The sequence below is a fragment of the Bombyx mandarina genome, chromosome 18 (genome assembly GCF_030267445.1).
Source record: "Bombyx mandarina strain Sakado chromosome 18, ASM3026744v2".
NCBI classification, from domain to species: Eukaryota; Metazoa; Arthropoda; class Insecta; order Lepidoptera; family Bombycidae; genus Bombyx; species Bombyx mandarina.
Window position 1 is genome coordinate 10055435 of NC_143224.1, and position 15157 is coordinate 10070591.

Below are 15157 nucleotides of genomic sequence, written 5' to 3' on the forward strand. Positions count from 1 at the left end.
ATAATCGCTTGCATCATGGCCTACTAAAGAAGTACGGTTAGGAACTAGTGATAACAATACCTTAAAACCACCAGTCTCTCTGATTAATAATCACAGTGTTTCTTATCTTTGAGATACACTGACTTTCTCAAATTAAACATCATAATAATGCAGCTTACCTTGACACAAATGTTGTATCGTCCGCCGACGGGTACGTTGCGTATTACATGTTTGAAGATCGGTACCGTGGAAGGAGTTAATTCATATCGACTAACCCTATCCCTTGTTTCTTCTGTTATTTTCAGCTAAAAGGTGCAATCAAAAAATTAAAACAAATACATAAAAAAAATTGTACTTATTAAATAAATTCATGGCATTTCTAAAGCAATAATTATCAATTTTCACTGGAAGACCAACAAATCTAAACTTTATTTTATCTACATTAATAAATATAGCTTAAAAACAACAACAAAAATCGCAAGCCAAACTAAAAATCAGGCAATCTTCTTTTCCTGATCAGGATTTTAAGGCATTGTGAAAGTAGTAAAATGAATATTTTATCATTAGAGTGTTGCATGCGCAAATTTTATTTTAAATTTAAATTATTTTGAAAGGTTCCGTTATATATATAAAGAATAAAAATAATAAAAGTGTGTTCAGAAATGAAATCTCTTACCAAATATGTAACTGGGTTTCGTAGGGCATCGCAGTTGGCATCCCAAGTGATCTTCATTTCGGCGTTTTTATCATCATAAACAGCGATTAAGTTCTTCACTGGTGCTCTGATGTACAAAAGATAGAACATTGTAAAAACAGAATCCGATAAATTATTAACAATTATTATGTCATTCCGGACCTTTATTATCTAGTGTATAGTATATTCCGTTAGCCTTGGCTATTTATATATAACTAGCGACCCGCCCTCGCTTCGCTTCGGAAATCTTAAAACACACATGAAACCAAAAAAATAAAATAAAAAAAAATTAAAAAAAAGTAGCCTATGTTCATCAGGGACAATGTCGGCTTCTAATGGAAAAAGAATTTTTCAATTCGGTCCAGTAGTTTCGGAGCCTATTCGAAACAAACAAACAAACAAATCTTTCCTCTTTATAATATTAGTATAGATTTAAAATTATTGTTTTCATATCTCAATATAATAATTGTTAGGTGGTGAGGGAAATTCTGAGCATGCATGATATTTAGATATTTCTGTCATAAAGTAGTAAAGCGATTCGATTTGGAAGATTAGATTGCTATTATTCCAACGTAAACCTCGACCTCAAGTTCAAATATGGGTGATGTGGTTCACATCGGGATGTCTATTGGGTAATAGCGAACACTAGACAGATCACACCTCAAAGCTATCAATATTTTACTAGGAGCAAATAGCTTGGTTACCGAAACTGATATGCGAGTTAATTATTGAATTGAATAACTAAGCGCGATAAAAGCTTTTCAAATATTAAAATATTGACCGAAAGCAAAAACAGTTTCCTTCTGTGTGACTGACGATTTCTATCGTTTTTTTTATAGTATGTCAATTTAGCAGCATTAAACTATCGATACATTCTCAGAGCGAGCGCGCTACCTCGCACTTATGGCAACGTGTAATAATGTACAGCAGGCGTATCGATAGCGAAGTGCATTTACTGCACTAAAAGGGTAAACAACTTAATAATGTTCGCAAAACCTGCATCGCTATATATATTCAAGTATGTAATAAATACATATTAGACGTTGCCAGATATAAACGAATAAGGACTATTTAGTTTGCACGTGAGTCATCCGACCGATTAGTTATCGATAGCTGAGCGATTACACGTGCATATGATACATAGCACGTGTATTTCACATATGATACAAAGGTACGATTTACCATTATACAAATAATTTTCGTCCCAAATATTTGTACTGTGCTGTATTCATTTTCGAGGTATAGCATCCCAATACGCCCGATACGAAAATAATACTCACTTGGCATTCTCTCTTGTTACGATTTCGATAATTCTAGCCAAAGGTCCCCCGAGGAGGCCAACAGTGAAGGAATAGCTCTCGCATTCGTGTAAATTATCTATTTGGGCACTAGTGTTCTTCGTGATAATCTTTGTATCTGAAAAGTTTTATTATTATTATTTATTTAGTGCAGTAGAACTCATCTTTATTTTAGTTTATTAGAGTTAACAGATAAAACAGAGACATAAGGCTGAAGACTCATTTTCGAATTTCATTAGTATAAGGACTTATATAAGTAGACAGATAAGAGTTGAAGGCAAGACAGCATCGCAGCATAAACAGGAAGAACGATGGTACCCGTCACGCCCTACCACTAACAAACATGGTAGATAATTAAAAGCATTAAAGAGTAACCATTAATTAAAAGAAAAAACCTTATTACATTATTACGTTCTTAGCTAAGTTTATCTTATAGAGCATCATATTAGCATGTATGGAGTCCCAGTAGCAATTATCAGATTCGCGTCCTAAAATCGTTAGTCTGTGATTAACTCAACTGTAGTAGTTTTACATCATCATTATTTTCAGCTACACCAAAATACCATGTATCACGTTATTACAACACATCAGAGATAAGTCATTGGTAAACTTGACAACGCGAACACCGTTGCCAGCATTGAGGCGTGAGGTTAATAAAGTATATATTGCAATACAGTTATGTTCACGGAATGTCGATCAGGTGGAAATATGCTGGACCGGTATAGGCCATGTACCCCACGCCGTAAGGGACTTACCGGTGTAGTCAATGACAGAAACTTACCGTTCGACATATCTCCTGGGTTTAATCTTCTTATGACATTACTATAATGCACCTCGTATAAGAGTTCCTTATTTTTGTATCGCTCGCCTTTGGGTGGGTCCCAGGCCAGATGTACGGAGGTGCGTTTTTCCTTTAGCAGCATTGCGGTCAGGTTCAGCGTCTCGTCTGGTTCGCCTTCGGTTTTTAACGGCAGCGTGAATGGTTCGCCGTATATCGACGCTTTGTAAGCTTGTATATCGATGTTCAGAACGACGCCCGGTGGTAGATCCGTTACTGGAAGATAATATTAGCTTATAACACAGAGTTGAATCGGAGCCCATCGACACGTCTCTGCGTACTCAAATACATCGCACCTTCAGAATTGAAGTGGCTTTTTTTAATTGCTTAGATAGGTGGACGAGCCCACAGCCCACCTGGTGTTAAGTGGTTATTAGAGCCCATAGACATCTACAACGTAAATGCGCCACCCACCTGGAGATATAAATTCTAAGGTCTCAGTATAGTTACAACGGCTGCCCCACTCTTCAAACCGAAATGTATTACTGCTTCACGGCAGAAATAGGTAGGGTGGAGATACCTACCAGTGCAGACTCCCAAGAGGTCCTACCACCAGTAAATTCAAAATACTTGTTTTTTGGTAAATGCCCAAAAGATAAATGAAGTATTGTATTTTTTTCAATTTCGATTTCAATACTCTAAATCTTGAAAGATACGGAAAGTGTACTTTGCCCTTTTCCAGACCAATTTTTTTTAAGCTAAGATAATACATGTTTTTAAGTCGTTCGAAGTATAAAACTCATTTTCTTAAATTTCTTAGTTAAAGCCGCTTCTATTCTAAAGGTGCGACATGTTATCGAGAAGCGATAGAATTGTCGGTGCTACTAACTCGTAATGTTATTCGTTTGTATCTTGACCGGGTCACGTTTCGCGTAGTCCATGGGCAGCCGGACCTGCACGAGGTAGCCCTCGACCCCGCGGATCTTGTGCCACTCGAGGTACACGGCGCTGGCGTTGAGGCGCGCCATGCTGACGTTGGCCAGGTCGTCCACGTCGCCGCCGTCGTCGAACGTCAGGTACATCACTTCGGACGAATTCGATGTGTATAGGCTGTTCAGAGATTTTACCTGCAACACGAATTAATATAAACCGTACAGCTTTTTATTATTATTACTAGCTGACCCGGCAGACTTCGTGGTGCCTCAATCGATAAATAAAAGACTTTTGTATAAAATAAACTTAAAACAAACAAAAGGAATCCGTCCGACGGGGGGCACATCAAAGGAAAACAAAATAGTTTTTTATTAAATTTAATTCCGAACATTGTCATATTTATGTAACCTTTTAAACCTTCCCTGGACCTCCACAAATTCAAGACCAAAATTAGCCAAATCGGTCCAGCCGTTCTCGAGTTTTAGTGAGACTAACGAACAGCAATTCATTTATATATATATATATATATATATATATTATCTGTATCGAACACTGCCTCGCCTGGGTAGACGACAGGACACACTCCGGCGAGGTGGGCAACAATCGGCCCGAGCGTTGGGACTATTGGGAGAGAAACCGGCGAACTATACGGACATTGTCCAGCAGGACTGCTTGTTGCATCTGGGCCGCCACCAACTTTTTGTTGACGCCAAGCCTCTCGAGATGTTTTGAGAGGCTTTTAGGGACCGACCAAACCATTCACCGATACAACTACCGGGATTATTGTTATTATTATTTGCTCTGAGCAGAAGAACAAAAAAAAAGATAAATGATCGCTTGCCCCCACCTAGAGATATGATGTCAGGATTGCTTCGCAACAGAAATAAGCAGTATGGGGGAATTTATTTGGTTTAGCGTGGAATGGATATGTGATGCGTAGACAGAAGATGTATGTGACTAGGAGATGTATGGAAATAGTAGTGCAAGGTAGAGGGGGAAGAGGTCGACCGAAGAAAACATGGATGGAGTGTGTGAATGACGATATGAGAGAGAGGAGTGTTGAGACGACGGCTAATAGAAAAGAATGGAATAGAAAAATTCGCGGTGCCGACCCCACCTAGTGTGAGATAAGATGAAGACAAAGAAGAAGAAGGGGGACTTTATTTGGTTTAAAGAGTGAGACAGTCGCAATACAATACAATGACGACTTCGACCGGTCCGAATGTCAGTGATAATATTCTAGTAAACACTTTACAGCAGGTGGTCCTTCAGCCCCCTCACCCATCCACGTTATAATTAAATAAATAAAGTGGTGTCATGGGACACCATCAAGGAACGAATGTCCTTCGAATAATATAGATGCAACAAAATTTAAAAAATAATTATTGCTTATCTTTATGTATATACTAGCGACCCGCCCTCGCTTCGCTTCGGAAACTGTAATTTATTATTGATTTCTCTACTTTTTAATGGATGTTATTATACATATAAACCTTCCTCTTTAATCACTCTATCTATTAAAAAAACCTCATTAAAATCCGTTGCGTACTTTTAAAGATTTAAGCATACATAGGGATATAGGGACAGAGAAAGCGACTTTGTGTTATACTATGTAGTGATTTGTTTTTTTAAGTCTCTCATTTTCTTCCGTTCGGTCGCGCAGCAAAATCCCTATCTCCTCCAATCCTGCCGTAAGGAACTTCGTTCCAAAAAATAACACAATGAAAATACTCACCCAAAACGAATAGTTCGTCTTAGGCATGAAATATCCTTTGAATATGACCGATTGTGTTTTCGTGTCGTTGGCGTGAATGATTTTCACGATGGGCGGGTCGGGCGGCGAGTAGTACAGCTTGTAGTAGCGTATGACCCCGTTGGGTACTTCGGGCCGGTCCCACAGCACCTCCACGCGGCTCCCGATGTTCTGACGTACCGTCACTCTCAGAGGCGGCGAAGGTACTAGAAAAAATTTAGTTTGCAATTAATCTCTTTAAACACATCATACAGGACCCTGAAAGTCCTGAAACTTCGATACTTTAAAAGAAAAAAAAAATTGTATGAAAACTATCGACATCTTGTAGCGGATGCCCCTAAACTTATATGTTGTTATTATTGTATAACTGTAAACAGAGAAAATAAAAAAATAATAAATCATACAAGGCTTTATTTGTTATACACAAATTCATAAAATTTTATCAATTTGTCGTTTCTGAAAATTTACAAAATCCTATATTAAAAATAAAATATAGGATTGTTAATGTTACTGCCATCTACAGAGGCAATGAGAAACTAATCGCAGTGAAGTCAACTAGTGGACGACGCCCGTAAACATTTTTGTTGAGCCCTTGAATTGCTTATCTATAACTAATTTACGTGTATTTATCTATGACATCATACTCGAAACTCGAAAAAGAATCTTGGGTGTGAAGTGACAGAGTCTGTTACGTAACGTATAATTCAATAGATTTTAGAGAATGCAAATACTGTTAAAATCAAAAGGAAATTAAAATATGTATCGGGGGTGAAAGGCGACATTTTTGCAACTTTACGGAAAGACCGTTTCAAAAAACTAAAAAACTCAACTAAAAAACTTCTTCAGCTATCTGGATGAAGTAAATGTAATTAAGATTCCATTAAGTTGATGCTAATACAAAATAAAACGCATCTTTAATTACAAAGATAAATGTCGCTAAATCACATAGCCTCTTCACCCCTTGACATATATTATATAATAATTTATATATGTTTGTTGTAACATACACATTACTATTGAGATCGAATATGTACGTACTTCCTTCGCCAGTAGTCGTGTTCACGTATTTACTTGACGCATATGTCTTATTCAATCTGCTGTCCCATATGTAAAATGTTATGTTATAGTTCGTGAATGGCTTCAGATTTGTGAATCTGTTGACAAAAACGTATCTTTATTAATTTCATTTAATTAAACATATATTTTATTATATATACGTATAAATATTTCTTGTTATACGCAATAAAACGAATAGGAAGAAATTTTCTGATTTTATTTACAGATAAGTTGTTCGCCTGACATAAAATTGATTTCTCGATTGCAGCGATGCATATCACGGAAACAACTCAAAACTAATAATCGTTAAACGCGTTATAAATGAACTAGAGCCAAAATTCTTAGAATAATTTGTAACGCATATCCTTCCGCATATCCAAATATACGGTAGGCAGCGGTTTGGCTATGTCCCTGGCATTGCTAAAGTCCATGGGCGACGGTAACCACTCACCATCAGGTGGGCCGTACGCTAGTCTGCCTACCAGGGCAATAAAAAAAAATTACAATTTAAATATACATTACCTTGACAGTCAAGAGAGACATCATAGTTTCAGCTATGTTTTGGCCTAGACATTTTCTAGCACCATATCCAAAAGGAATTGAAGCAAACAAGTGATATTCAAATAAAAAAATGTATTTTTAGGGTATAAAGTGACCAGAGTCCTCACTCATCCTGAGATATGAGATCGAGTTATTGAATGTACTACTTCACAACAATGTCCTCCCCACGCTTACCTTTACCAACATCACCGATAAAGCTTTGAGACGATCTATTCGAATCGACGCCGAAGTAAGAAAAGGTATTGTATGAAGTGCCAATTGAGATGATGAATGTTACATCGTATGCGACTGAATTGAATGACGTAGCTTTCATGCTCTGAACACTTACATTTACAAGCTCATACATATTTTTTATTGCTTAGGTGTGTGGACGAGCTCACAGCCCACCTGGTGTTAAGTGGTTACTGGAGCCCATAGACATCTACAACGTAAATGCGCCACCCACCCTGAGATATAAGTTTTTAGATCTCAGTATAGTTACAACGGCTGCCCCACCCTTGAAACCGAAACGCATTACTGCTTCACGGCAGAAATACGCAGGGCGGTGGTACCTACCCGCACGGACTCACAACAGGTCCTACCACCAGTAAAAATGCGACTGAACTGAATGGACGTAGCTTTCATTCTCTAAACACTTACATTTACAAGCTCACACACAATCCTTACCTATAAACACTGTCATTTGTCCAAGACATGTTCATCCATTTACCGTCGCTAACTTCAGATATAGACGGCAGGAAATTGTAGACGACGGTCTTCTGTTGTGGCATCCAGCACGACACGAGGAAACTCGATGAATTTATTGAAGACTGATCGACTCCGATACTGAGAAACTTAAAGACAAAATTAAGAGTTCGTAGATTGATTAGTAATTCTCTCTTGTTATCTTACGGCCTGGCCACGGGGATCGGCGGTGCGAACAGCGAAGCGGTGGACGAGGCGACCATTCGCGCAGCACCGTTTGCAGGCCACGGGTACTCACATTCGCCGCCGCGACTAGTAAGGAAGTCCGACAGCGAAATGTCTATATCGAAATTATTTCGATATTGCTTACAAATTAATAGTTTTTTGGTTCAGGACCTATTATTTGGAAAAGATTGTGAAGTACATGATTTGAAAAAGAATCGGAGTATACCTATAGATGGAGAATTCCACAAGAAGTACGAGAAATACTTTGAGTGGCTAGACTTCCAAATAGCTGGTCTAGCTAGTATTTCAGCTAATTTTTTTTTATTGCTTAGATGGGTGGATGAGCTCACAGTCCACCTTGTGTTAAGTGGTTACTGAAGCCCATAGACATCCACTCCGTAAATGCGCCACCCACCTTGAGATATAAGTTCTAAGGTCTCAAGTATAGTTACAATGGCTGCCCCACCCTTCAAACCGAAACGCATTACTACTTCACGGCAGAAACAGGCAGGGTGGTGGTACCCACCCGCGCGGACTCACAAGAGGTCCTACCCCCAGTAATTACGCAAATTATAATTTTGAGGGTTTCATTTTTATTACACGATGTTATTCCTTCACTGTGGAAATCAATCGTGAACATTAAAATTTGTTGAGTACGTATTTCATTACAAAAATTGGTACCCGCCTGATATTCGACTACCGGTGCGTCGCTCAACACCGGACGCCTTATCCGTTCGGCCACGAAGAGTTTAAAAATATAAAAAAAAAAAATATTAAAAAATATAAAATATAAAAATTTCATTTTTCGCGGCGAAAACAACTAAACTCATTTAATCACTGCACTATTCGCCGCGACTACCGCTCGACTCCGTGGCTTGCGCCGTCCTTATTCATGCATTTGTTTTGCTCGCCCGCCGCATCGTAAGTCGCCCGCGCGATTCGCTCGGTACATTTCGCCGGTCGCTTCGCCGGTCGCCGGTGCGCGTGGCTTGTTAGGTACATTTCTATGCTCTTATTTTAGTCGCTAGACGCTTCGCCGTTCGCACCGCGCGAATATTCGTATCGGCGAATGTCCCGTGGCCAGGCTGTTATTGGTCTATTTACAGACGAAGTTTGAAAAGTCTCCAGCGGTGGACAACCGCGTTGCTTTGAAACGGTAACTATTGACGACTAGTTGTTAATAATATTGGGAGAACCATGAATCAGCCAACGCAAACGAATAATGTAACATTATTAATTTCACTTAAATTTTTTAATTGAAAATTGTTGAAAAGCATGTACCTAATTTATTGACAAAGATTTGACTATCAGGAAAATAGATTGTAAAGCATTATTGCCAAATTTAATGGTTTTCAGTGTATCATCTGATGCGACATCACGAGCAACAAATATTTCTGTCCAATGACGTAATCTGACGCCGAGCAAGAATATATAATAAAAAAAAAACGTGTGCAAAGGGGGTACATAAATATTACCTGATAAGCGCGGTTGTCTTTACTGAAACAGTTCTGTTCGTCGGTTCCGTCGTAACAATCTTCTCGGCCGTTGCACACCGCTGCCTGAGCGACGCAGCGGCTGTAGTCGCACTGTATGTAGCCCGGCGGACATTCCATCGGTGCGTTTTGTTCCTGTCGATAACAATATTAAATACTAGCTGTACCAGTCTGCTTCGCTGGTCATTTAAAATTAACATTATTATTTCTCACTCCCACAAAGATTCTCATCATTAACGCCTCCCGCAACTGGTGTAGGGAGTCCAACACTCATATAAATATTAGCCTATCCATTAAGTACATGTATTTTCTAAATGGATACCAAGTTTCAAGTCAATCGGATGAATGGTTCAGTAGTTATAACGGAACATCCGTAAAAACCACTGTAGATTTATATATTAGTATAGAAGTATAGATTGAACACAAGCTTGTTGTAGGAAATCAAAAGGAACTATACAAAATTAATACGAGCAGATAGGATATTTTAAACAATTTTCAAAAGTGTTTCGTTGGGAACATTTTTATTATTGGAATCAACTAGTTTATTGATTATTTTAAGAGGTTACATACAGAGTGTATTAAAAATGTTGTCGAAAGCGATAGAATGTCGATTTTTCATGATATAAAACAACAACAAAAAACAGTATTTTTTACATTAGTCTCTGTTGTCTATTCACTATCAAAACTGGTGAGGATCACGGGCTGATTATTCTACATTATATCAATGCAATCGAATCATTACACTAGAAAAGCCCACAGTACATTTTACAGTCTCATAATTAGGTAACTAATGTTTAATGATAAAATTTCAATTTCATATGTGAATGCTAACGCTCTGCCTCCGATATAAACTGGCATCGACTATCAATTCTCATCCAAAACATGGAATGATTTATATTTCGTAGAATTACGTGATTTATATGTTCGTTATATTCAATAATGATATCGGTCAAGGGTTGTCACTAACAGTCCGTCCGGGGCAGTGCGCCTCGTCGCTTCCGTCGGCGCAGTGCGGCGTGCCGTCGCAGAGCAGCAGGTCGCTGATGCAGGCGCGGCCGTCGGCGCACGGCGTGAGGTCGGCGGGGCAGCGCGGGGCGGGGCGCGGCGTGACGGCGGCGTGACGCTCGCAGCCGAGCTCGTCGCTGCCGCCCGCGCAGTCCTCCATGCCGTCGCACACCCACGACAACGGAATGCACACGTCTGAATGAACATTTTTTTATTTTTTTTATTGCCCTTGTAGCCAGACGAGCATACGGCCCACCTGATGGTGAGTGGTTACCGTCGCACATGGACTTCAGGAATGCCAGAAGCAGAGCCAAGCCGCTGCCTACCGTTGAAATTCGGCTAAATATTCATTGAACACTCACCGTTCGGACACGTGAAATAGGTCTTGGCACACTTTGGCAGAACTTTAACGGATATGACGGGCTTCCTCTCAGGCACGACCATGCCGCATCCGCTCTCGTCCGAGTTGTCTCCGCAGTCGTTGATCTTATCGCACCTCCACCAGTCCGGGATGCAGTTGCCGTTCTCGCACTTATACATCCAGTTGAGGCAGGTCTTGTTCGCGGGGAATATCGGTCTGTCCGCGGCGGGGTCCGGCAGGAACTTGGAACGTCCGGTGTTCGTGCAATTCTGTTCGTCTGATTTTTCAATATCCGTGCAATCGTTTTCTCCGTCGCAAACCTGATTGAATTTAGAATTAGCTTTAATAGTCTAAAAAAATATATTTTTTTATTATTACCAACAGAAAAGTTTTGAGAGTGAAATTAGTTTACTATTTTTGGGGGGCTTAAACGACAAAGGGAAGATCTTCCACCGAGCGGGTGATATTTGCTCGGTAGACCGACGGTCCGAATGTTGTTGTTCGGAACTTGTATATATGCAAGCTTATCTTGAAAATGTCGTAAGTGAGATTCAGGCATCTGTCAATTATCTTGCGTTGTATGATGGCTACCCGCCACACTATTTCACAATCAATTCAATTTATGTTCATTATAATAATATTACACTGCATAATTAAGGTCGTTATTTATTTTAATTATGTTCGTGTTATTTTAACATTTATATATGTATATAGGGTGAAAGGCTATTTGGTTTAAGCGAAATTTTGCTTTTATCTTTGTAATTAAAGGTCCATTTCATTTGGTAATAAAATCAACAATTCGATATTTTTCATTGAGCTTCGTACATGTGCATACCACGCTAACCATCCGCTCCTTTTAATTACTAGCTTTTGCCCGCGACTTCATCTGCGTGGAATAGTTACATTGGTATAACGCAAAATTTTACTCATCTCTTCATTTACGTAAAAAATGAAAATATTTTTAAATAATAGTAGTAGTCAGTAGTTCCTGATATTAGCGCGTTCAAACAAACAAACAAACTCTTCAGCTTCATAATATTAATATAGATTGTATAGCCTTCCTCATTAAATGGGTTATCTGACACTGAAAGAATTTTTCAAATCGGACCAGTAGTTCCTGAGATTAGTGCGTACAAACAAACGGCTCGACGAGCGAATTAACCCATAGACACAGCCCACTGAGTTTCTCGCCGGATCTTCTCAGTGGGTCGCGATTCCGATCCGGTGGTAGATTCTGCGAAGCACTGCTCTTGCTAGGGTCAGTGTTAGCAATACTCCAGTTTGAGCCCCGTGAGCTCACCTACAAACGTTAGGGCGAAGCTAAAATAGCCTTTCAAGGCTATCAGCATAGGTAGTGTAGTGTGCAGCTCGCCTAACCTTATATTCGTAACTGCACAAATTAAATTATGACAGTATTACACGAATATAATTAATTTATTTATTATAAAAAAAAAGAACACAATATTCCTAACCTAAAAGTACATGTTATTATCCGCAGCATGCTTCGTCAGATTACAGAAATAAAGTTATCAGCAACATGCTTCGTCAAAAAGTACAATACTTACTTTCAGCTGCAAGCGTCGTCAATACATTTTACACGAATTACACGAATTGTCGACTTGAACAGTTTTCTTTTATTTTGCCTACATGACTCCAATACAGTAGGAAAAAAAAAAGTGGGTAAAATTTTGCATTATGCCAAAGTAGCTATTCTACGCGGCCGGAGTCGCCGGCAAAACCTAGTAATAGATAGTACATTCAGCCGTTTAACCGGGCTCTCACCCAGGATCTGAAGATGCACTTCCCGCTGGGGCACCGGAACATGTTGGGCGCGCACGTGGAGTCCTTGCAGCGCTCCGGCTCCTCGTCGGTCCCCTCGGGGCAGTCGCGCTCGCCGTCGCACACCCACGAGTTGGGCAGGCACGTGCCGGACTCGTTGCCGCACGCGAAGTCGTTGTTCGAGCACGGCGTTATTTCCGAATGCTTTATGTGTACCTGTGGTGAAAACAAGAAAAATTATTGTTACGCGGTGCTTCTTCTGTATCGTTTCCTCACTACTGAGGATCGCGACCACATGCGACGTACTTCCAATGTGCTTGATCATGGGTGGCATGGACTGCATGGTACAAACTACTGCTGAGTGCTTCTCTTGCTAGATCTGACAATCTGGCTAGTGTTCTGCCCACGTCGCGCTTGTCCTCTATGCGACCCGTAATTATGAGCTTCTCTTATTCATGTCTGGGAGACGTTTCCGGCAGATGGAAGAGAGCCTTTTTCGGATGTTTAGCTACCTTAAAATGGAGTCATTTGTTCTCATGGCAGTCCACGGTATTCGTAGCATCCTCCGCCACACCCACTTTTCAAAGGCATCGATCTTTTACGCGCTGCGGTTCGGGATAAATAAAATTTCACCAAAGTACAACTAAAAATTGTATTCAACACTTAAAACACTTAAAACACTTCACAAGCACTTCAAAAGTCTCAATTCGTTTCTTCCGTTTCGCTTCAGGTGATCCGTTCGCTTGTTTCGTTTTGAGTAGTTCCGATTACTAACTGACTGCGTGCCCTCCCTGCAACGCTTTTATAGACAATGCCACATCCCTAGAATTATCGAGAATATTCCACACATCTCTAGTATTGTTTCCGCTATCTGACAATAGATGGCGTTGTTCGTCTCGAGCTTTCTGGGTACTACTAGATCCTTCGATAATCGTTCGAATATTCGGCGATAGATGGCGTTACTCTTACTGGCGTAAAAATATTTTATAGGTTCTCAAATTTCATTTAAATTAAAATAAAAATCATTACAAATTAAATTTAATTGCATCGATCCGAGTAGAACTGCGATAATGTACTTTTTCTGTACGCGAAGCATAAGTGTGTGCCCACGGCGAATCCGATTAAACTTGTTACCAGATTATATAAACTTTAAATAATTTGTAGTGTAGTAATGACACACACACACACACTCCACAATATCGATAACTAAGTCGACTATTCGTCATGGAACAGTTCGTGCATTATATTCTCTTTATTCTTTATTGTACACACAGTTAATATTACAGTAATTGCGATAAGATATAAAAAATGGCGAGCTTAACTCAACAATTACAACGCAACAATATATTATACAACTAAAATTACAAAATAATACCAATATGTAATAAAGACATTATTACCATGCAATTACGCTCGTCCGAGCCGTCTTGACAATCGTTATCGCCGTCGCAGACCCATCGTTTCTCGATACAATGACCATTGCCGCATTGGAACTGACTTTCGTTGCAATGGAGAACGGCGCAATCTAAAAGAAAACCATGCTATGAGGAAAAAACTAGTAACTCCAAAATCATTTTTAATTAATGAAAAAAAAAAGTCTTAGTTTTACGTTATTACGATGGAACGCTTAGAACTATATGCCTACCGTCTAAGTTCGCTAAAGTTAAATCGAAGTATAAAAGAAACAGTTTACATGTCGAACGATAATTAATCCAAAATATCATCAAATTTCCTATCCAAGATTTACCATTTTTTCTGGATTGGATGCTAGGTTGGTAAAAGAAGATGATGAGACAAAGAGATAGAGGTCATGTTTTAATACCAAAAAATTTATAATTGTGCGTGACATTATACTGGGGGAGTGTGTGAGAGGAAAACATTCTCACTAGGCACATTTTGCTATTAGCTGTAATTTATAGATCTTTTTTCTTATTGCTTGCTCTTATTAATATTTTTTCTATAAGTGGGTGGACGAGCTCACGGCCCAACTGGTGTTAAGTGGCCACCGGAGCCCATAGGCATCCACAACGTAAATGCCGCCACCTACCTTGGAATATTAGTTTAAGGTCTCACTTTTTACAGTACAACGGCTGCCCCGCCCTTCAAACCGAAACGCATTACTGCTTCACGGCAGAAATAGGCAGGGCGGTGGTACCTACCCGTGCGGACTCACAAGACGTCCTACCACCGGTTCGATGGTGCGTTCGTAAACAGTTTAATTTTTTTAATGTTTTCACCTTTCTCGTCGCTCATGTCGGGACAGTCGATCTCTCCGTCGCATTTCCAGTGCGGCATGTAGCACTTGCTGGTGTCGCAGGGGATCATCGGGGGCGCGCACAGACAGCCCATCTCGTCCGAGAGGTCTCCGCAGTCGTTGTTCGCGTCGCACCGCCACGATATAGGTATGCACTTGTTCGCGTTCTTACATGTGAATTGTTCCTTGAAAATTTAAAAAAAGGTATCGTTAGGTTAAGGGATTTTATGACCTGGTAACTAAGACCTTTAAGTCATGTCTTATTTTAATTGATATTCTTAATTTTATGAAAAATAATAAATAT

General features: G+C 39.7%; 1 protein-coding gene across 2 annotated transcripts in view; it reads right to left on the reverse strand.

The window, feature by feature from the left end:
- The window catches only part of LOC114239651 (sortilin-related receptor-like), a 50798-nt gene that overhangs the window by 4885 nt on the left and 30756 nt on the right, over positions 1-15157 (reverse strand). For both annotated transcript variants that reach the window (XM_089734573.1, XM_089734572.1), the window contains 14 exons: positions 14837-15038; positions 14000-14124; positions 12603-12815; positions 10822-11140; positions 10422-10654; positions 9437-9589; positions 7719-7885; positions 6474-6589; positions 5418-5641; positions 3639-3876; positions 2753-3025; positions 1954-2089; positions 656-761; positions 159-284 (listed from right to left, as the gene is read on the reverse strand). In XM_089734573.1, the coding sequence (XP_089590699.1) occupies positions 159-284; positions 656-761; positions 1954-2089; positions 2753-3025; positions 3639-3876; positions 5418-5641; positions 6474-6589; positions 7719-7885; positions 9437-9589; positions 10422-10654; positions 10822-11140; positions 12603-12815; positions 14000-14124; positions 14837-15038 (2631 nt within the window). The remainder of the gene's footprint in view (positions 1-158; positions 285-655; positions 762-1953; positions 2090-2752; positions 3026-3638; positions 3877-5417; positions 5642-6473; positions 6590-7718; positions 7886-9436; positions 9590-10421; positions 10655-10821; positions 11141-12602; positions 12816-13999; positions 14125-14836; positions 15039-15157) is intronic.